Raw genomic sequence first — 24,690 nt, 5'->3', positions numbered from 1 at the left:
CCTTTTCTTCTGACTTCTATCTTCCTCAGGACCTTGCAGGTCCCCATTCCCTACCCACCCGCCCTGTTCAGACAACAGTTCAGAGGGCAGGGGCAGTCTGAAAAGTCACTCACTAGTAAGACCATGAAATGAATGATGAAGCTATACAACCAAAGCAAGATCCATGCTTTATGAACACATTATTCTCACATGTCTGCGTGACAGGTTTGATACACAAGATTCTTGGTTCATTTTACAGATTCTGAAACCAATTTGCTCAAAAGGTGAATTCTGAAACCATGGTTGGTATAGCAAATGAATATATCAAAACAAACTTTAAAAACTTCATCCAAATATTTACATTTAAAAAAGACATTTAAAAAATAGGCTACTTATTAAGTGTGCTTGAACAAACCATGTGTGGAATTGAATTCCATTCATTATGGAGTTAGTTTCTGCTAAACACATACTGATACTATAGAAGACCCTGGCAGCTGAGGATTTAAGAGTTTTCAACTGTTCCCAATCTATGCTAAAAAATAAAACATGACAAATATTTTCTGAGGCACTAATTTGAACCTCAGCAGTGGAAAGGCTAGTATGTAAGGCAAATTACTTAGGAGTCAGAAGGGCTGGCACCTGTAACTCAGCGTGGCTTTGCCACTGCCTAAGTACCACAAGTAGTCAATGAAACGGTCTAGAAGCCATTTAAATTTTGTAATTATACCTCACTGCATTGTGTTCTAGTATCACAAACTTAGAAATTCACAAAACAATGTTTTTGAAATATATTCCTTGAGAGGGTAGAGGGTCTCCTATATTACATTAAACAAAAAACATGCAAGTTTTTACAGCTCATAGAGCTTTTTCAAAATAAGCTACTAATCATACAGCCCAATTAAAAACTCAAACACTTTATATTACAGGTATAGAAAGTTTATAGTTCAGCAATGCCAATATAGATAATTTGACACCTTAGCCCCTATTTGCAAAGTTGTAGAAGTTTAACAACTATACAATAACTTCTATTCTATTGTCATAGGCTTTGGCTCAGATGTTTAAATACTTAAAGAACTTGGAAAGATTTTTTTATTTGTGTATCTTATTTTGCTGTTGTTTCATGTGGGCATGGGTGGGGATTATAGTGAGGAGGGGAGGAGGGGTCAGTTCATTGTAATAGATCAGGAATTAAACAGCCACTAGAATTTCAGTTACCATTTCCTTACAAAATATATGTGGAAGAATATGGCTTAAAGACAGAGGGGAAAAGCCTCTTATCTATTCATACTATTTGACTTACCCTTTATCCAGTCTGACAATAATGCCAAACTTAATTTACTACCTAGGACAAGAGCATTTTATGAAGTCCAATTTAGTTTTGATTCTGAGATCTTAAGTGCTTAAAATTTTTGAATTCTTCAGATTACTAAAAAAATCTATTCTGGACAACCAAAATACTAAAAAAAAAAAAATAGATAAAAATGAATTGGTTAACTTAAAAAATATCCAACTTTTTTTTTTTTTTTACAGATTAGTATTACTTATAATATATATCTGCCCCAATAAACTGACTTTTTGCTTAGTCTATAGACCAAGACAATTTTTCTCAAACAAGATACTTCTATTAAGGAAAGAAATAAATGATCTCTTAAAAAAAAAAACAAAAAAAAACAAAAAAATCTAAGTGGGTCAGAAATAAAACAATGGATAATACACTCGGGTCCCACAAATGTACCATTTTCTTTTTGTAAAAAAGAAAGAAAGAAATAGGAAAAGAGAGGGTGGGGTGGATTTTATATATCAAAATCGGCAGAATTCTCATGCTTCACAATTTTGTTGCTAGAAATCCCCAAATTCCTTGGGCTCATTTGGGAAGTTTTCTGAAGGTGCGCATCATAGTAAACAGCAGCAAAATACCAAAACAATTCTATTGCTAAAAAGCAGCTACTCCTGTCTATGCCTTTAGAATACTAGTTGTAAAACAGCAACAACAACAAAACACTTAATTTGTGCCGTCAACTGAGATTTGAGCAATTCTAAAAGAGAAATTGTTTTCTTTACAACAGTCTAAGGCAGGACATCCACAATCATATTGGACAAATATTCTTTTGAGTTTTTTGGGGAAATACTAGGAAATGTCAAAAAGAGACAACAGCATTATATTTAGTATTCTAAAGGCAGGCTTCAGGTAGTTCAACAATGATTCTGGTAACACTAACTGCTCACATACATACACACGCACACACATAGATTTTTAATGGCTTAAAAAAAAACCAAATTTGTTACTTTAGAAAAATGAATGCAGTGCATTTTCAGTAATATTATTATCGCCACAGACTCTGATTGCTCAGTCCACACATAAGTAGTAGTTGCCTTCTATGGTGATATGGCTTCTCTGCACTAATTCCCATCAGGCCGAAAAACATTAGGGCAGGTTAAGTAAAGACTGAATTGTTGCACAAAGGAACATTTACTCATCAGATCCCACTGATCTCTTCTGTGCCCGTTTCCTGGGCAACCTTCTTGGTGAAGCTTTATCTGGAAGAAAAGAGAAAGTTTTAACTTGCTTATTTTAAGTATGATGGATTCAAAAGATCTTTAAAAAGCATTTTCCTTCCACTTTACCATTAAGTTTAAAACACACACACACACACACAAATACCCTAGTAAAAATTGCCTCTTATCTAGTATAGGTTGTTAAACTAGCCTTTAAAATAATCCTTCAAGAGGTAACTCAATTCAAACAAAACTTTGTACAATTAGGGTGGCAAAAGATCTAATCTTGGTTACTGTGATATTGAAGCCACCAAGCAAAATCTTAAATTCCACAATTTAGTATGTTTATACATGCAAAAGTAAACACTTTGGAAATAGTGCCAAAGGTATGAAATTAAAGCTTTAAAAACACCTATACTGGCTACAAATTAATATCTATAAATGCAGCCATGCAGTTTGCATAATTTTTAGTAATTTCATAAATTCGCCTGGTATGAGCAGCAGGTTAAAGGAAATTTTTAGACAGAAGATCAATACTAAAAACATCACCCTTCACATGTAAGCATTCTTTGTACTTTTTTTTTTTTTTTTAAAGATTTTATTTATTTATTCAGGAGAGACACAGAGAGAGAGGCAGAGACACAGGCAGAGGGAGAAGCAGGCTCCACGCAGGGAGCCCGATGTGACTCGTTCCCCAGACTCCAGGATCATGCCCTGAGCCGAAGGCAGACACCCAACCGCTGAGCCACCCAGGCATCCCTGTACTTTTTCTCTTTATCTCTTAGAGTCCTAGCAGGGTCTATTAAACAAAAGCTAAATTGGTGGTGAGTTTCTGCTTCCATCCAGGAAGAACAGTATCTACATTTCTTTTTTTTTTTTAATATATTTTATTTATTTATTCATGAGAGACAGAGAGAGAGGCAGAGACACAGACAGAGGGAGAGGCAGGCTCTTCGCAAAGAGCCCCATGTGGGATTCGATCCCGATGTGAGATCATGCCCTGAGCCAAAGGCAGAAGCTCAACCACTGAGCCACCCAGGCGTCCCTCTACATTTCTTTAAATGAGGCTGTCTTCTTCTCTGACCATACTTTTTCAATTTCTAGGAGCACTTTACATATTAGGAAGTCAAGCCCTTTCTGGAATAAGTTAGAAACTATAATTATTTTTCCAGCTTAAAAAAATGAAGGGGTGGAAAAAACATTTCACATCAAAGTATGGGATTTATTTTGTAAGCATTTCATGAACAACGATTATGAGAAAAAAATCTACCTAAAAGATCTTAATTTTTATTTTCTAAAACTGCCAGATCATCCTAATTATAGTTTTAAAATATACAGTAAATAATTTATCAATATATTCTTTTTAAGATTTTATTCATTTATTCATGAGACAGAGAGAGAGAGAGAGAGAGGCAGAGACACAGGCAGAGGCAGAAGCAGGCTTCATGCAGGGAGCTCTATGTGGGACTCGATCCCCGGACCCCAGGATCACGCCCTGGGCTATAGGCAGGCACTAAACCACTGAGCCACCCAGAGATGCCCAAGAATATTTAACAACTAAATTCTTTTTTTAAAAATATGCTTAAGAGTCAAGGACTATAATTTATTAAGACGGAGTCTGCAGATCATGTGAAAACTGACCTTGGAATTTTATTAAAATAGGTTAATGATGTGTTCAGAGGGGGCTCAACTCACCCAAAACTGAGCATAGAAGTATTTTTCTCAAGAAAGTCTACAACTTTCATCAGATTTCAGAACGGTTAGACTGAACCGTTCATAACTGGCCTTTATGCAACTGGCCAACTATTAGATAATATTTTATTTGAGTAGCTCCATACCCAGCATGGAGCCCAATGCAGGCTCAAACTCAGGACCCTGAGATTAAGACCTGAGCTGACATCAAGAGTCAGGATGCTTAACCAACTAAGCCACCCAAGCGCCTCTCAAAAAGTATTTTAGAATCTAACAGCCATCTGTGTGAATACAGCGGTTACTATGCAGATGTGAAGTGGTGATTTACGGACTTCCAATAATCTCAACCACCTGCAGCAGGGTTTTAAATATGAGAATACATGAAAAAGAGCCTCAGAGGACCTGCGATGCCTGTCTCAACACATATCAATTAAATTCCAGCAAGGCAGCCAACTCTGTCTACCTTAACAATGAGTCTAAAAACCTCCATCACCTGCCTAGCACAGCAAGTTAAGAAGCAGATAAATGAGAAACAGTAATAAAATAGCACTCTAGAGTTATTTGGCTGTTGGGGAAATGGCTCCAAATATCTCAAGAGTCCATAAAGTAGCATTTTACTTCAACAAAAATGTTTTGTGTAATGATGCTTTTCAGCCACCAAAGAAAAAACAAGCCCCTCTTATCACTTCCCCCACCAAAAACCCTAAGAAACTATTTTTTTAAAAAATCGAACATATTAAGGTCGAAATATTTTAGCTTTTAAGAGCAAAGCTTAAACTATGAAACAAGAAATCAACTGAAAGAACAAAAAACACTGGAACATGATGTTAATGAGATTCAGTAAATGGGGCAGATCTGAAAATGCCTTTTAAAAAAAAGATGTTATAAAACTCACCTAATCAGTGAGTAAAACAGTGGTAAAACTGACTTTTTTTTCATTTTTAGAAAAGACAAAAGCAAAATGTTAGCAGAAACTTCAACTAGTCCCTCACCAACCCCTTCTCAGACTAATCTATTCCATCTCCTATCATACCTGGGGAGTCATACTATACAAATAGTTGTCAGATGAGTTTTGTAATTAATGAAATTAAAATTTCAAGCTTCCTAATGGATCCCCGAGTTAAAAAGAAAGTCAAATTACACAAAAGACTTCATCTTTGTAAGTTTCTGATTAAGGTTCCTTATGTATACGTTTAAAAGTAATTGAAGCACCCTAATCTGAAATGCAAAACATATAAGGAGAAAAATGTATTAGTAGCAGGCTCAAATTGTTTCAAACTACCCCTCCTTCCTTTACAATTCTCATTGAGTGAGGAGGAGACGAGAAAAACCTCTTGCCAAATTTACAGTGGCCCCTGAAACCTATTCGTCCTCACATTACCCCTCCCCAAAATTCCTGGAAGCCTGAGAGACCTTCCACTTCCACAAAAACCTCCTGTTCTATTATCTCTAAAATTTCTCTTGGTTTTCTCCATTATGTCCTCAAATATGCAAAGCACATGTCCTATCTTTGAAAGAATTGGCTACTTTTTTTCTAAATTATCTTCAATCTGCTCAATGTCTAGTCTGGGAAAACTCTAAGTGTGGTTCTTAAAGTATGTCTGGACCAGTAGCCTCAAAAATCACTTAAGAACATGGATATACAAATTATTGGCCCTACCCAGACCTACTAGACTGGAAACTTGGGGGAGGGGAGTGGCTAGCAGGGGTAAGAAACAGGCTACATGGTTCTGGTGAGTGCTATAATTTAAGAACTACTGCTTTAAGGAATCATGTGTAATATAAAATATAAGAATAAAAAATCAAGTAAAAATATTAAAATTGACCTGAAAATATCACTATGATTTCAGGATTTATTTGAAAAAATATGTATTTTCTAGCTCAGTTCACAGAATGAGCCTAGAAATAATGTCACCCAGTATCAGTAACATCCCTAAAATCTAGATTTTCACTTCTAATGTCATCCAGGGGTCCTTGGAAAGGCAGCTTGCTCCATGCCTTGAGCAAGTACAAAATGTCTAGATTACCTAGTTGATCTAACAAGTAAAGGGTCAAAGATCAAAAGGATACAATTAAAGATGGTTCAAAAAGGCAACCAGTAAAAAAAAAAAAAAAGAAAAAAAAGGCAATCAGTAATCCCTTCTCAGCTTTTTGGCTGAGATCAAGTGTAAAAAGGCAACCAGTAGTCAAAACTGTAACAATCGTAGCATCAAAAAAGAAGAGAGCTGACTAAAATACACCGATTCTATGAAAAACTGAGTTTATACATGATAATTAAAAAACAAAGGAGAAAATTAGGAAAATCTCATTTGTTACATTGGGGTGGTTTTTAAACTAACTCTTTGAAAACTGGAAAATAAAGAGAAGAATTAAGTACTTATCCTGCTTTTCCAGTAGGAACTGTCTTTTATAAAGTAACCAAAAAGTCCCAATTGATGAAGGAAAGAACTACTTTACCAAAAAAACAAAAAAAAGGCAATTAGCAAAAATCAAAGAAATTTCAATGAAAAATGATCACTTAAGACTTCTGAAACATTGACTCAAGAAAGGATTTTCAACGAGTGAAACGTTTAGAGAACTGGATATCGGTGTGATGACAAACTAATACCACACAGATAACTTCTAGGTTGCAAGCAGAAACAACTACCTTCTCCTGGTTACATGGAAAGATCTTATGCCTACTGCCCTAATCTAGTGCTCAATTTAGCATCACTAATGATGGGACAATCAGATACAGTTTCTCGATGTGATGCAGGGAGAAGTACTTATGAGTTATGATGTATGCTATCAGCCAAAAATATTTCAATCTAATCAAAGCTATAGATTAATCTTCCAAGTTAAACAAATTTTAACTAAAAGGCACCAGGAGAAAACAATCAGAGAAATCTGGAACAAGGGACTTTTTAGAGTCTCATTCCTCAGTGAATCAATGGGTTAGCAGCACTGGCATTTCCTGGAAGCCTGTAGGAAACACCAACATTTAGGCCCCATCCTAGAGCAAATGAATCCGAACCTTTATCATAAACAAGATTTTCAAGTGATTTGTATACATGTTAAAGTGTGAGAAGCCCCTTTCCAGGACAAGAGGCCAATTTCTTGAGGTGCCATAAATTAAAAGGGACTTAAGACAAAACCACCAGATGTATCATCCTATATCGGAAAAAAGAATTATAAAGAATGTTTTTGAAACTGAAGAAATTTCAACATGATTATTTATTAATAAAGAAAAGAATTCATTATTCTTTAAATTCTCTTAATTATTATTTTGTCAGGAAGTTATTTCTTTGCAAATCAAAAAAATTTTTAGAGGTAGTATGTCACTTATAAAAAAACCTGCACTCTAAAAGAGCAAATAATCAGGGAGCCTGGCTGACTCAATCAGAAGAGCATGTGACTCTTGATCTCAGCGTTGTGAGATTGAGCCCCACGCTGGGTGTAGAAGTTACTTTAAAAAAGAAAATAATGGGGCAGCCCTGGTGGTACAGCGGTTTAGCGCCGCCTGCAGCCCAGGGTGTGATCCTGGAGGCCCGGGATCAAGTCCCGCGTCGGGCTCCCTGCATGGAGCCTGCTTCTCCCTCTGCCTGTGTCTCTGCCCCCTCTCTCTCTGTCGCTCATAAATGAGTAAATAAAAATCTTAAAAAAATAATAAGTAAAATAAAATAATGTTTTAACTAAACACATTTATTTTCCCCCACACTTCTTCCTACTTAACCTCTGTGCCCCTGAATTTTTTTTAAATTTTCATTTCTCTTATTCAAGTAAAGTTAAAAATTTTTAATTTAAATTTTAGGTTGTTAAGATACAGTGTAGTACTGGTTTCTGAAGTAGATCAGTGATTCATTACTTACATACAACACCTAGTGCTCATCACAAGTGCCCTCCCTAATGCCCAGCACCCATCTAGCCCATCCCCCAGCCCACCTCCCTCCATCACCATCAGTCTGTTCTCTATCATTAGTCTGTTATTGTGCTCCTAATTTCTGAAATGCTCTCAGGACTCCTTTGATTTCAAAGGCTGAGGCTCCAACTAAGACTTCTTGGCTCCCAGGCTTTGCTAAAAGTAGTAATGGTGAGAAAGAACTGATTATGTATGAAAATATTATGAACCTTCCAGCTATTTTAAAATTCCAGTAACCATTTATTAATAACATGCCTCTCAATAAGCCTGTAGAGAGTAATGCATCAAAACCCTGAATTTGATAAAAATTTTATCACTTTAATTAGAAAATCAGATTATCTCAATGCTGTTTATAGAAGTTTCATTGTTGTTTATGAAGTTTTTTCAAAGTGAGGGTTTCAAATACGTTGAAAAAGCAGTAATACAAGTGTCTTTGGTAGTAAGACATTGTCCTGAAACAAAATCAGGTTTTGAGCAAGAAAGGCCAAGTACTATTAAAAAATATTTAATGACTTTATCCATCTTTGGGTCTTAAGTCTTCCTGGGAAAGTACATGGGCTTCAGAATGAGACGATCCAGCTGTGACTCTTGGCAAGTTATTTTTCCTCAGTAGCAATTTCTCATCAATAAATAGAGACAGCACCTCATCTTGCAGAGTGAATGCCCAGTACAGAAGTTTAATTCTTTCCTTCGACAAGGTCTCCCTGGATTCTAATATGGTCCCTTTTCCTAACTTAAAAGTCGTCCATATTATTCACTCTACCACATACCACATACTGATTACTGATTACTCAAATATTTCATACTATCTCTGTTTATTAAAATATTTCATACGTGTCCTTTACTTCCCTCAGGTAGAAATGTAAACTCCTGAAAAAAACCAGTAATATTCTTCTTTTCAACATACCATTCAGAACCTAGCATAGTATTATGACACACTAAATACTTGACACTTGCTGATGAAAATACAATCATAAATTCATACGCTCTAAGTGTAGTAATTCTCAGCTTTAAAGTTCATGAATAACAACGTCAGGGAGAAAAGATACGATAAAACCAACTCCTCTTCAATCTATTTAAGAATTCTTTGAGAGGAGTGGTGCCACAGCTTTAGTTTTTTAGCTGTAACTTTTAATGCTTTTAGGGCAGCCCCAGTGGCTCAGCCGTTTGGCGTCGCCTTTAGCCCAGGGTGGGATCCTGGAGACCCGAGATCGAGTCCCACGTTGGGCTCCCTGGCGCGTGGAGCCTGCTTCTCCCTCTGCCTGTGTCTCTGCCTCTCTCTCTGTGTCTCTCATGAATGAATAAATAAAATCTTAAAAAAAAAAAAAAAACTTTAATGCTTTTAAATGTAGTTTCAGCCAATTCTGTGTAAGACATTTAAAATTTCATTTTTTAAAGGTTTTATTTATTCATGAGAGATACACAGAGAGAGACAGAGACACAGGCAGAGGGGGGAGGCTCCTCACAGGGAACTGGATGCAGGACTTGATCCCCAAACCAGAATCACAACCTGAGCCAAAGGCAGACACTCAACCGCTGAGCCACCAGGCATCCAAAAATTTTAATTATTTTTGAAGAACCTTTATTTTAAACATCCAGACTACATTAAGTAATTTTGAGGCATTATAAAGAGACCACAGTCTACCCTCAACCCAATTCCACTTTTTGCTATGATGAATTTCAGGATAATATGGAAAACTGGTCCTTAAAAAGAATAAAGATTAAAGATTTATTTAAATTTAAATATATTATTTCATGGGATCTCAGCTATCACCTACACTCTATGTCCCAATGTCTCCAAATCTTTTTTTTTTTTTTTAAGATTTTATTTTCAAGTAATCTCTACACCCAAAGCAGGCTTGAACTTACAACCCCCAAATCAAGATTGCATGCTCCACAGACTGAACCAGCCAGGCACCCCATCAGTGTCTCCAAATCTTGATTCACCTCTGCTCTAAAAACTTTCCAATGCTTACTGGACATCCTTATCTGGGCTCCTCATTCTCAACAGATCTAGTTTCAATTCATCTCCCCTCATGCATGTTGTGCTACTGTTCCTATATTCTCTAACAGTATGGGATCATCTTCCATCCAGATGCCTAAAAGTCAAAATTATTTTTCCCTCCTCCCACCCTCAAACAAAAAGTCACCAGAAGCCCAATCTGCTCCAATTCTGAAATATCTTTCTAGTTTCTTTTCCTCCACATTACTATTGTTTTAGCTTAAGGCCCTAAGGATTTCTCAGATGTTTTAATGAAATCATTTAACTGGTATCCCTACTTCTAGTAGCTCCTGGTTGCTAAACCATATACCACAAAACTACGATTATTTCTTTTAAAAATATAAATTTCTGGCAGCCCAGGTGGCTCAGCGGTTTAGCACCGCCTTCAGCCCAGGGTGTGACCCCGGGGTCCTGGGATCGAGTCCCACATCAGGCTCCCTGCATGGAGCCTGCTTCTCCCTCTGCCTGTGTCTCTCTCATAAATAAATAAAATAAAATCTTAAAAAAAATACATATATATATATATATATATATATATATATATATATATATATATATATTTCTTACTTCTCTACTTCAGAGTATCTGATGGCTGACTTTTAACAAGAAGAAAAGCCAAGTCCTTCACACAGTGCATAAAACTTTGAAGATTCCTTCTTTCCCAACTTAAGACTCTGGTCAAAAGTCAAACTTTATAAATGATGTCCCCTACTCTCTCCTGGAAGATGAAGGGCCCTCCTATGCTGTTACTGCTTTTGTGCTCACTTTTAACAAAGCACCTATGATACTGTAATTATGTTGCAATAGAGAAAGCTTTCTGAAAGTAATAATGAGAACAATTCAATTTGTAACCCTGGAAAGGACTGTGAACAGCCCATTCACAACAAAGTACATACTAAGTAACCAATACAGATGTGTAAAGAAGAAAAACCTTATTCATAATTGTAAATGAAAAATGCCATTTTGTACCATACTGCTAGATTAAAACATCTGATAGTATTTAATACTTGAGAAAGACTGACTGGTAAGAGTGGAAAAGAACTAGGCAATATTGTACATCGTTGAAAACATAAACTACCTTTCGGAAGGGAAATAAGACTTTTCATTAAAAAGAAAATGTATATAATTTCAGACGTATTTTAAGGATTATCTAGCCCAGGTGAAAGGGGAGAAGAGAATCAAAAGGTACAAATTTGCAGCTATAAAACAACAAGTCATGGGGGTGTAATGGACACCACGGTGTCTACAGTTATTAACACTACTACATTGTACATTTTAAATTTTACTAAGAAAGTAGATCTTAAAAGTTCTTGTTACAAGAAAAAAAAGACTTGGGGTGTCTGCGTGGGTCAGTCAGTTAAGCATCTGCCTTTGGCTCAGGTCATGATCGCAGAGTCCTGGGATGGAGCTCCACATTGTATATACCCTGCTCAACAGGGGGTGTCTCCTCCCTCTCCCTTTCAAATAAATAAATCTAAAAAAAAAAAAAAAAACCACCAAAACGTTTTTAACTATGTGTAGTTAACAGATGGTTAACTAGACTTACTGTAGAGATCATTTCACAATGTATACAAACATTGAATCATTACGTTGTACATCTGAATCTAATGTCACTTATCTCAATTAAAAAATGAGGAATTATCCTATAAGTTTTTATATAAAAATTAATTAATTTAAAAATAAACACCTGAAATAACACATATCCTTCAATACAGAACAGGTTTAATTTATTAGGACACATTTATACAAAGGGGTACTACCCAGTTACTAAAAAGAATGAAGTAAATAAATCACTATCATTAAAAAAAAACCCAAGACATGAAAACTCAGGAAGTAGAACAGTGTATGCAGCATGATGCCATTTGTATCAACTATTCACAAAGAAATAACAGACATATGTACTGGTAAATGTACAGAAAATACTTAGAATAACACACAAACACCAATTATGTATAGAAAATGAAGTTAGTGGAGCCAGAAGGGAATCTCAGTTTTTCACTTCTGTACTATTTACTAATGTTTTTAATACAAGGCCATACTGCTTTTATAATGTTTCTAAACAGTTCATTATGGGGCCCCTGGGTGGCAGAGTTGGTTGAGTGATAACTCTTGGTCTAAAAGTTCAGGGCAGGATCTGAGGGTTCTGAGATCAAGCCCGGCATCAATGGTCAACACAGAGTCAGCCTGAGATTCTCTCCCTCACCCTCTCCCCTTTCCCACACCAACTTGCCTGCTCGCTATCGAAAATAAGTAAATAAATCTTACTAGTCCATCTATGATTGGAAAAAATAAGTCCCATATTCTTTCATAAAAATTAATAGTTTAATCACATATGTAATGTTGAAATATATGTTATGTAAACTACCAGGCAAAGTTTTGGGTTTATTCTTTCAAACTACAGTGGGTAGTTAGTAGTTAGCTTTTCTAATAAACACAGTGCTGAAAACTGTTCCATTACTCATTAAACTTACTGTAAAGTATTCATAAGCTACACAGAATCCCCCAGTACTATATACAGCAAGCACCATTAAAAAAGTTAATTGCCTCACCTCTTCTACTCTGCACTGAAGCAACAGAAAAAAAGAGATAGGAAAAGATTAGGAATATGGAGAATTGACACATTTGTATATAAAACTGTAGATCTGGAAGCATTTCTAAATTAAAGCATAAAAGTACTATTCACAATAAAATTTTAAAGTGTTTATTATACTAGGTTCTCCACAAGTAATGGAAAGATGAGTGTTAAGTAGCACTGACCAAGCATTTTTGTGTCTAAAATACTTAAGTTTAACTTCCACTTAAGATAAAAATTTTCCAGCCAAGTTTATAAAAGTACTTACTGATTTGATTCAAGGTTTCCTGAGGAATCCAACTCATGTCAACATCATTCTGACTTGATGTACCCATCTCTACCTTCTGTATGGGTCTCTTGCGCTGAGAGCACAAAAACATTATTTTATAAGAGTTCTCTTATAATGTTGACTATAATTTTTAAAAAGCATATTAAGCTCTTCTAGTTTTAAAAACATACTCCTACTTAAGTACTTTATTAATTAGAAGGAGAAAAATCATGCGCCTATCACCAACTATAAATAAATGATAAGGAATAAATCTTAACAAGAATTTATTTTCAGGTTTTAAAGACCTTTTCCTCTGCTATGAAGCTTCCTACGTTGGTGGACTGGTGGACCAACTAAGTATTTATAAAAAATTCAAGATAATTACTGAAATACTGCATGCAAGCAGGTAGATCTGTACTGTTAGCTAAAGCTAAATACACTCATACAGTTGGCATAGGTAAAATAAAAATATAAAATCTTATTTAAGCTAACAACCTCAAACTCTGTCCCTGGAATAACTGCAGCAAACTGTTAGGAAGAAAGTGATTCAATTCTTTTAGTCTTGCTTTTAAACAACAAACCTAATCATTTATGTATCAAATATACAGTCTAAAAACTAGACCCTGAGTACATGAAAAGTAACTAAAAACTGGCTTCATTCAAATGAAAAAAAAACAAAAACAAAAACAAAACAAAAAACGGGAGATGCCATTACACCTCATACATAAATTTATAGCAAAAAAGCTATTATGAAAATGAGGTAAAGAGGGATCCCTGGGTGGCGCAGCGGTTTAGCGCCTGCCTTTGGCCCAGGGCGCGATCCTGGAGACCCGGGATCGAATCCCACGTCAGGCTCCCGGTGCATGGAGCCTGCTTCTCCCTCTGCCTGTGTCTCTGCCTCTCTCTCTCTCTCTCTGTGTGACTATCATAAATAAATTTAAAAAAAAAAAAAAAAAAAAGAAAATGAGATAAAGAAAGTTGTGGAAATTAACACCTGAGCATTTCTGAGTAGTTCTCTTTTAAAGATCAAGTAATGAATATAAATTTGACACAAATCATGTTATACTTTCCATTGAGAGGATAACATGGGTTGTTCCTTTTTTTTTTTTCTTTTTTTGCAGGGAGAACAGACAGATAAAAGATTAAGTGGTGGAATAAGCTACCATATCTAGACAATGCTTCGGCATTGCCACTTTCCTACCCTAATAAGAAAGCAGAAGTTTGATAGAATACAGCCAAATTCATTCATTCTATTTCAAATGAAAAGATTAACTTAAATGCTAACTGGAAATTATCTCTAAAGAGTAAAAGCTGTATTGATTAGACGTTGAATAATATATTCATTGAAAAGTGTAGTAAACAGTACAATGAAATCTTCTGAATTGAAGGAATAAAAATTCTAACATGATTTAGAATTACAATAAGAAGGTAAAGATCATTCTGGAGGGTGTAACCAAAAGACCTTAAATGCATTTGTGTATGAAAGTCTAAACAAAAACAAGTCACATATCCAAGGTCTCATCTTCAGGTTTTATCTTAAAAAAGTACAATAGACCTATAAATACACAAACCCACAGTTGAGAGCAAGAAGCCACAAATAACTAGATTATACTTAGTACAGTAACAACTTCTGAATTATGGCTGTAAGAGTCATTCATCTAGAATTACCTTTCTCGATTCTAGGAGTTGATGAAGGCCAACAACAACCAGGAGCCCAAGACCAGCAAGGAACATATACATAAAGATTCTGATATAAAAAGGAGAAAAAACAAACTGGCTTTAATTCATAAGAAACAGCACAACTAAGTAAAACTATAATTCTGCTTTAACTCAAACATCATAGCTAATTACAACTATAATTCTAATGTAAGTGTTCCAAATAACTTGTGGGGCAAAGGAAGTATTTTATATTCCATTTACATCTAAGTAGTAAGTTTCACAGATTTACTTTAAGAACAATTAGTCAAAAAAAAAACCAATTGTACGATCTAAAATGAATAAAATTACTTTATAATTTATTACACTCAAGCTCAGTTTATTAAAATTGCGTTAGGTTTAATATTATTTTGCACAATTTGATTTAAAAATTGCTTCTGGTCAGTTACATATATGTATACAGTGAGAAATGATTCATGATCATTCACTAAGAACAGTTTCCAAGATAACTTGAGAAAAGTTAAAAATACAAACTAGATCTAGCAAGTGAAGAGGTATGTAACTTAGATAAGGCTGGTGATCAGCTTATGAGCATGTGGCAGAAAGAATTTAGAAAGGGGAGGGATCCCTGGGTGGCGCAGCGGTTTGGTGCCTGCCTTTGGCCCAGGGCGCGATCCTGGAGACCCGGGATCGAATCCCACATCGGGCTCCCGGTGCATGGAGCCTGCTTCTCCCTCTGCCTGTGTCTCTGCCTCTCTCTCTCTCTCTCTCTGTGACTATCATAAATAAATTAAAAAAAAAAAAAAAAAAAGAAAGGGGAGATGTTCAGAAAGCCATCTATCTTTTAAAAATAGTATATGTCATTTTCCGTTATCTTTCCTAACTCACTATTAGTTCTAAAATATGGATTTATGTAGGCAGGATTTCACAAAAATTTATTGTGTGGTCCATTCTCACTATAAAAATAAATGTTGGGTAGCCCGGGTGGCTCAGTGGTTTAGCGCCGCCTTCGGCCCAGGGTGTGATCCTGGAGACCCGGGATCGAGTCCCATGTCAGGTTCCTGGCATGGAGCCTGCTTCTCCTTCTGCCTGTGTCTCTGCCTCTCTCTCTCTCATGAATAAATAAAATCTTAATAAAATAAAATAAAATAAATGTTAACAGGAGCAAGCCTTTCAGGCCTACCTTGTGAGATCAAGACATACATATTGCAAATTTCACTTACGTCTCTCCATCTAACCCATCCTCTCTTTCAATGATCGTAACTGTTTGATTGAAGACAGCATCTTGGAATACATTGCCCTATTAATAAATCATAAAAATGTCAACAGCATTGAAAAAATAAAGATTGTAAGATTTCTTAAAACTGTTACCTTAAAAAAAAAAAAAGGTTACCTTAACAGATATAAAGCAGCTTTCTCATCACTTAGGTAAGACTCAAGAAAGTCACATGTAATCGCACTAACTCAATGTCAGAGACTCAACATTATAGTAATACTTTCTTCCACAAAATAAAATCGCTTCCAACTTTTTTTGCTAAAGTTGTCCTTTGGTTTTATGAGGGTGGGCAAGTGGAAAAGTGTGAGAAACCAGGAAAGTAAAATAAAGATAAAATGTGCAGAAAGAGACAAAGCCCACGGAACACTCATAAGCTAAAAGCTGTAACTTCTGTTGTGTATAATGCCCCCAAAAAGAAGGGAAGAGCATGACAGTGTATATAGTAGCAGCCGCAGCAGCAGATTTTAAGAACTGAAGTCAAATCCATGTTCTAAATTCACAATGGACTGGAAATTAATTTACATGATTTTCAGTATCAAAATATTTTTCTGTTGCAGTCTTGGATTAATTTTGTCGGTTCAACACGACTTCAGTTTTCAAACACATCAGAATCATTGGGACAATACAGATAGTTGTTTCCAGCGTTTGATGCTTCACACAAAGGCAATACTTCTCAAAATTGTCACTTATTGCTAAACTGTAATTATGTAAGTTTTACTTCTAGATCTTTCCACCTGCATTCCTCCAATGACAATTCCAGGAATCAGAATACATTGATGATACAAACAATCAAAATGAAATAAAACTACACATTCATGTCTGTTGGATTAAGTTTAATTCTGCTTGAAAACAAGACAAAATATATAATTATTCAAACTGTGTAACTATGAAATTGAGAAAGATTACTATATTATTTTGAAAGATCAAAAACCCTAAGTAATAAAAAAAACTTCATTGCAGCATGAAAAATTTATCTTAGACGTAAGTAAGCATGCTGACAATATGTGAAGAAAAGGTTGAGTAAGCTTCCAAAAGGATGAATTTTCCTTCTCTGAAAACTTTTTGAGAAGGGAATGATTTAGACGTGCTTTCATCTGAAGGATATAATACTTGGCACCTGGAGGTCAGCTCCCAGCAGTAAAATTCTGGTGTTCTCTCATTGATTTACTGGACATATACATATATATGTGTGTGTGTGTGTGTGTGTGTGTATTAAAAACCACAAGAAAGACAACAGAGCTTATATTAGACCATTTGATTCTCATGAACCATAAACCTTACTGCTCTAACTATCCTAAAAATAATCGATTATATTTTTATCTGAGTATATAAAATGATGGAAAAAGTTACAGAAAGCCCTTAAAACTTACAAATAAAAGCAGTAAAATGGGCAAAATGGAAGCAATGAAAGGAGGTACAAAACAAACTATTCTCTCTATATTAACACCTGAATAAACAATACAATCTGCTGTGTGGCTTATCTTTCTTTTAAGATCAAGCTCAAGTCACATCTACTTTTCTACTACAGCACCTTACACACTTCTCTTTAGTATGTATCACTTATGCTGGAATATTGCCTGTTTATACCTATCTGCCCCACTCAATTCTAGTGTTGAAGACAAACATGTGCAATTTATTTTTGCCTCCCTGTTGCCCATCACAGTTCCAACCATAAACAGGCACTTGAATGAATAAATATAAGTGTAATTCATTAATCAGTGTCGACTGTCCTCATTCATCTCTAAGGTAAAAAAAAAAAAAAAAAAAAAAATTTAGAGGGCCTTACATTCAGATCTTTGTAGTTCAGATTGATGACTAGACCAAAAGGTCGTCCACCCATGGGCTCTGCAGGAATGAAGGAGTACTCAAAAGTTGCCTGTCTCTGCGGTGGTACTACAGTGTTCAGAGGAAGAGCTGTGAAATTCTGGATATAAAACTGGTAGTCCTGAGGATAACGGAATGAGGCATCTAAGGATTCAACAATAAAATCTTCTGTACCCTTGTTTGTAAAGCCTACTAGGAACTTCACAATATTATTTGCTGGAAAATCTAAGAAACAAAAAAAGAAATCAGAAGATTAGCAAACATTTTAAGCACACAAAATAAATAGACATTATTAAGGATTTGGGCACCCTTTCCTACATGTGGACTTGGTTTCAGAATCTTTTTCAGTAGCACACTCCAGTCACCCACTAACTAGTAATTGATTACAGTTAGTGTATAAACTGAAACCCTTGTCTGTACTCTGGCATTGCAACTTAAGAACTGAAAAGAGCATCTCAACATCAGATTACATTATTTCCATGTTGTGTGGTCTAAGAAAGAGTTGTGTACTTTTAGCAGTAAGATTAACTGGCCATGGGGCTACCTGTCTTAAAGTCACCTCCAACCTAGCATCTATTATCTATGCAGGTAAGAATGACAGAAAAGTGAATCTGAGATTGTAGTGTCCATTAAAATATTGAAAAAAAAAATTAACCAGGTAACCCATACCACTTTAAGCAATCAGTCAAAACACAAATTTGAAGGTAAGACTCAGAGGCAGCTACAAAAAAAGGAGGAAAAGCCTCTTAATCAAATCCTACTTTTTGTAGGCATAAAATTGGAATACATGCAGGAATAAAAACTTGAGAAGACTAAGAAAATTAGTAACTTCAAAATGGAAGTATTTAATAATTATATCGTGGCCTACAGAGCTGAGTTTCACCCAGTTTAGCAGAGGCTTTGGGGCAGACACATCTGGGACCATCTTCATAATTTATTTACCAACTGAGTAGCCCCTGGACATGTTCTTCACCTCTCTAAACCTCAGTTTAGCAAGAGTAATTATCCTCATACGGTTTCTGTTATTTTTTTTTTTTAAGATTTTATTTGAGAGAGCCAGAGCATAAGGGAGCACAAGTCGGGGGAAGGGGCAGAGGCAGAGGGAGACGCAGACTCCCAACTGAGCAGGGAGCCCAAAGTACGGCTCAATACCAGGACTCCAGGACCATGACTTGAGCCAAAGGCAGATACCCAACCGACTGAGCCACCCAGGAGCCCTGGTTTCTGTTAAGATTAAATAATGCACACAAAATATTAAGAACAGTGTTTGCTGATAGCCCTCAGTAAATATAAGACATATTTATTTTCTTTTAATGAACTAGGCTTAATCAGTTTTAATATTTCACTAATATTTACTAATATTTCACTAATTTACTAATATTCGCTAATATGTCACTCATATTAAGTCAGTTTACTGTGGCAGTTTGAAAAATGTTTAACCAGTATCTTCCAAAAGAACATCTGACTTCTAATTTAAATAGATAGTACTTATTTTCCCCATAGTTTAAATGCCAGGAATACTATCTTACATGGATTATATGGATAATCACACAAGTGGGGTTTTTAAAAATACATATTTATGCCATATTTGTAAAATAATAAAGAGGAAAATGAATAAAAATCTTAAGCATTACTAATGCTTCCCCCAAAAAAGTAAGCTTGTCATTTGAAAAATTCCTATGCCTGAGTTAAAACATTTCTCTATTACCTTCTCCTTTCACAAACAGGATGGTTGTATCTGCACTTGGTGAAGCTTCAGGTTCACCAGATACATCTTCTTCCTCTTTATCTTCAGCCTAACAAAAACCACATTAAAAAAGATAATTATGAAGGAAAATACATCATTTAAAAATAATGACTTCACTATATGTGGGACAAAATGCTGCTTCTCCAAGGCTTTGCTGGGATTAGTAGGAGTACGAATTTCAGTGCATCTCCAAGAATAATATGTATACCAATGCCCCGGGGATTTTATGCAGATCTGATTCAGTTCCAGGGAAAGCCTGAAATTCTTTATTTCCTTTTTTTTTTTTAAATTAAAGATTTGATTTATCTATTCATGAAAGACACAGAGAGCGGCAGAGACATAGGCAGAGGAGAAGCAGGCTCCCTGCGGGGAACCTGATGTGGGATTTGATCCCAGGACAACCCCATTCCACCCGCGACCGGACCAAAGGCTCAACCACTGAGCCTCCCAAGTGCACCTGAAATTTATCCCACACGTGCTTTTTATATAAGCACGAAAGAAATGCCAAGGCTATAGGTACTCAAACCACACTTCCAACTGTAAGGTTCTAGAGCACAGGTTGGTAAACTTTATCTGTCCAGTCTGAAAAAAGTTTAAAAGGTATCTTTCAAATGAACACTTAATTCCCAGTTAAAACAAATAGTATTTATTTTCTCCTTTAAATGCCAGGAATACTACCTCACAGGAAAAAGTCTCAAACTTACTCCCTCCCGCTCACCCTCCATCTTCCCACAAGGGTGAAGGAAACAATACTCTGAAAGCAGCACCAACCCAAGGATCCAGCTATCAAATAATTTTGGCTTGGGGAACCATGAGGTCCCTCTGGCAACTACTCAACTCTGAGGCTGCAGCATGAAACCAGCCACAGACAATATGTTAAACAATAAGGACAACTGCACTTGGCCTGTAGCCATTTTGCTGACTTCTGTTCTAGAGCACCTTGTCATCACCCCCAAAAGATTTCTATCTCAATTAACAGAACAATCTTCCTGTGAGAAGATGTCACACAACTTGGAAAAAGCGGTTAAAAAAAGAGTAAGCAGGATCATATTGGGATGATGGAAATGGTCTAAAATGCAGAGCTGCTCAACTTGGTATATTTATTAAAGATTGTTGAATTGTTTGTTTAAAACAGATGAATAGTATAATCTGTAAACTGTATCAATGAAATAGTTACAAAATGTGAAATTTTAATTTAAAAATTTAATCCTCAGCGCAGCACCTCTTCAGGCATTGATGAGGATTACAGAGATTACTAATATATTTGAAGTGTTCAGGCCTTTAATAAATTGAGATGCTTAAGGGCACCACTGTTTACTGGCATTTTGCTTTTTTCATTTATGTAAAACACTCTCTCCCCCAATAGACAGACCTCTCTCAAGGGCAAAGACAGTCTTAAACTTAAAAAATTCTCCACATCTAGATCATAACTCAAGAGAAGATCCTCAAACATTTGTTCAATGACTATGCAACTGTTTGATGTTATATTTTAAATATCCTAATGATACCATTCATTTAGTAAGAGTTAGTGAATTTCTATTTTTGAGAAAAGAAACCCACAAGTAGGAAAAGGGACCAGCGATAAGAAGGCAGGAACCAAAAGGCTGTAATAAGGAGCAAAGAGTATTTGATCTGACTTGATTGATGTATTGTGGGATAAAAAGAAATGGAAGTCATAAGATGAAAGCTTAAATTGCTAGAGCCATATCAAAACAGGAACAGTTTATGGAAGTGGGATGGATGGTAAAAGCTGAATTCCATTTTAGACATATAAAATTTCAGGTATGAATGGAGTATCTAGATGGTGCTATCCAGCAGAGAGCTGGAAATAAAGGTATGGAGCTCAGTAAGGTAAGTGGCTAGAGACAAGATCTGAAGGTAATTGGTAAAAGGTGGTGCCGGCTGAAACCACAGGTTTCATCAACAGTTAAGGAGGCAAGCAGAGGGAGAGAAGATGGTAGAGAGATCGAGCAGCAGCAGTTGGGCAGAGTAAACTAGTCACCCCCACCTCCAAACCAACATGAAGGGACTCAAGGAAGGGGTACTCCGCAAATGCTTGAAAGAGTTTGAACAGGATAACCATATAACAATGAAAAACAGGCCACGGATTTTGCAATTAGGGGAGTGGTGACTTAGCAAGAACAGTTTTACTAGATACATCGGACCAGACCACAATACAAATGTGAAATAAGTAGAGCGGTACAGTTTACGCTTTCAAGAAAAGTGCTGGTAAAGAAAAAGTGTAGCAACTTAAAGTGGAGGAATACAAACTGGGATATAAAAGTATATCTGTAGCATTTTAATATAATCAAGTCACTGACAAAGTTACAGAAAAATACAAAATCCCACCACAGGACCAGATGGGGACATGAACACAGGTGGTAGGGCTAGCCTTAGAAGAGAGTAAAAACAACTCACTATTTTTTTTAAGGAGAAAATGTAGAAAGGATGACTGAATAATATAATTCAGAAGTAGAAAATTTGATAAAGTTCACACTCGATGGCTTTTACTTTCTGGCACTGAAGGCACTGCCTTGCTAAGACTGTGAAGAGGACTGATTCTGGAGTTTAAAAGTCGTTTTTTAAAAAGAAGTAATCTGTGTAGAATAAATTATAGTAGTCCAGAGAGGAAATAAAAGTAGCTAGAAGCATGTTGCAGTGATCTTCATTCTACCCCAACATTCTTATTGTCATACTATAATTTTATAGTAAAAGTTTCAGAACTAGACTTATTTATTTATTTTAAAGATTTATTTATTCATGAGAGATGGGGGGGGGGGGGGCGGGGCAGAGACACAGGCAGAGGGAGAAGCAGGCTCCATGCAGGGAGCTTGATGTGGGACTTGATCCCGGATCTCCGGGATCACAACCTGAGCTGAAGGCAGGCGCTTAACCACTGAGCCACCCAGGGGTCCCCAGAACTAGACTTTTTAAAAGATCTTCTCCAAGCCCCTTCTTTTTCACAAGACACATTTTATATACTGTTTATTGCCTATTCCTCAATCCCTGCCACCAAAACACATATATATTGCGCCAAGAACAGAAACTCCATGACAGCAGGGAAAATACCTGGTTTCTATATCCCAGCACTAAAAACAGTGCCTACCACATAGTACGGATTCAGTAAATACTTGCTTACTGAATGAAGGAAAGAAAGAGGAGGAAAATGAGATCCAGAGAGATAACCTACTCAAAGTCAAAAAGCTAAGTAGCATGCATCCCAAATCGATCAACACTGGTCCAGTGCCATTCCCAGTGTACTATTACCCTCTAAGATAAGGTCCGTATGATATTTAATTGTTCTTTAATTGTTCTTTGTCTCACATCTTCCTCCTTGTGCAAGAAAATACTTAACCATTCTCAATTACTGGCCCCTTTCTCCCAACTTCAACCCACTGATCACAGCAACCTCTTAAAGCAAGAATTTTAAAACCAAATTTGGGGAAGCCCGGGTGACCCAGCGGTATAGCGCCGCCTTCGGCCCAGGGCCTGATCCTGGAGACCCCGGATTGAGTCCCACGTCAGGCTCCCTGCATGGACCCTGCTTCTCCCTCTGCCTCTCTCTCTCTCTGTGTCTCTGCCTCTCTCTCTCTGTGTGTCTCTCATGAATAAATAAATTAAAAATCTTTAGAAAACAAAAACAAATTTGTCTATAAAAGGATAGATTCTAGAAATGCAATATACATGAATTACGCTTTATAGAACACTAACCAAATCTGTGGGTTCATCTTCTTCCACTTCTGCTTCATCATCTTCATCTTCAATTATTGAATCTTCCACCGTTTCTTCATCTTCTGTGAGATCTTGAGCTGCAACTAATGAGCCTAACAATAAAATACAAAACAAGTAGTTACCCTTTACTGCTGGCATATCAATGGTTTTTAGTCCCAGGTACAGGCAATACATATTTCCCCTGGAGTGATTCAATCTCCCAGTTCCCTTGAATGATGTCAAATTACAATGCATCTAGAATATTCATGATTTTATCCTATTGGTAGTCAGATCAACTGTATGTTAACTTTAATGGGAAATACTGTTTAAATTCTCAAAAGCACTGAATTGTTGGGAAAATGAACTGCCGAAACTAAAGATGCCTTGAGGTCAAATAAAAGAACTTTACACAAGTTTGTTTTAAACGTAAAAAGCTCCAGAATTTAATCCCTATCATTAACCATACAAACGAAAACCTTACTCAGATCTAAAGGAAATAGCAACCTCAATAACTAGGCAAGAAACATTTGTTATTAAAGTTGACTACAGCTCTGAGAACTTGATAGCATGTAATTCCAAGGAATAAATACTTGTATGGCATCCATGGTAAAAACTAGCTTGCATAAAATATATTTGATACAATAAAAACTACACTGGTAACTTCAGAGTTGATGGCACCGAAAGCATGCATCCATCTATTTTTGCATATGGCTTTCAAACATGTTTTAAGTACCTTTTCATTTTATTTCCCCTACACTTAAAAAATTAAGCATCACTGTAAGGTCAAGAAATTATAAATTTTATAGGCAAAAGTTCTTTAAACAAGTCACGTTAAATTGATCTCAGGCAAGACACTCAAAACAGAATCTCAAAGTTCTAGTGACTCTTCCAACATTTCTCAGCAAGAATGATGATGTGGCAATTCAGTAGAGGAAAAAAAATGTGGGAAAGGAAGCATGTGTACATGCTGCAATACCCAGAGAAAACAGTCTATATTAAGGGCTACGCATTTTAAGCCTTTCCCACTTCCTTGAGTTCTTACAAGCTGTTAAAATTTATGTACAATATTAAAGAACACCGAACCGCACATTATGAACTGAAAAACAGCTTCTACTGTTTGCTGGACAAACAGTGCATTCATAACTTACAAGTCATCTTCTAGAACCAGCAAGAAAAATACCTATGCTAACATCATAATTTCAAGTTGTACTTAAATTTCAAGACTTCTCAATAGATGCAATGGATTTTCACCCTACATTTCAGTAGATATTAAGGTTACTCAGTAACAGTTCTGTGCCTAGAGAGTCTAGCAATTCTCAATTGGAAAACTTTAGAGAAAAAACTTCCTTTGGGGGAAAGGAAGAAAAAAAAAAAGACCATTCCTCACACACACACAAATGTCTAACGATATCTAATTAGGTTTAGACAAAACTGATGTTTTTTAAAACAGAAAGAAAATGGTTTGAAACCTGAAGAACACAGTCTGGATCCTAAACAGGCAATTGTCCGATTTTCTTTTGAAAGCCAAGTAAGAGCAAACCAGCCAAGCGACTCCTAAAGGAAGAGAGT

General features: G+C 36.1%; 1 protein-coding gene across 5 annotated transcripts in view; it reads right to left on the bottom strand.

Moving 5' to 3' along the window:
- The window catches only part of SSR1 (signal sequence receptor subunit 1), a 38,762-nt gene that overhangs the window by 12,085 nt on the left and 1,987 nt on the right, over positions 1–24,690 (bottom strand). For 4 of the 5 annotated variants that reach the window (XR_013373731.1, XR_013373730.1, XM_077886083.1 and 1 more), the window contains exons 2-8: positions 23,122–23,234; positions 19,372–19,459; positions 17,626–17,888; positions 15,787–15,863; positions 14,576–14,654; positions 12,908–13,001; positions 2,454–2,517 (exon numbers count right to left, since the gene is read on the bottom strand). Coding sequence is in view for 3 of the 5 variants with exons in the window: in XM_077886083.1 (XP_077742209.1) it covers positions 2,454–2,517; positions 12,908–13,001; positions 14,576–14,654; positions 15,787–15,863; positions 17,626–17,888; positions 19,372–19,459; positions 23,122–23,234 (778 nt within the window). In the remaining 2 variants the exon portion in view is untranslated. Of the gene's footprint in view, positions 1–154; positions 2,518–12,907; positions 13,002–14,575; positions 14,655–15,786; positions 15,864–17,625; positions 17,889–19,371; positions 19,460–23,121; positions 23,235–24,690 lie in introns of those variants that run through there. The other variant, XM_077886086.1, reaches the window with a different exon arrangement.

This window comes from Canis aureus, chromosome 37 (genome assembly GCF_053574225.1).
Source record: "Canis aureus isolate CA01 chromosome 37, VMU_Caureus_v.1.0, whole genome shotgun sequence".
Lineage (NCBI taxonomy): Eukaryota > Metazoa > Chordata > Mammalia > Carnivora > Canidae > Canis > Canis aureus.
This window is presented reverse-complemented; position numbering and strand designations above follow the sequence as displayed.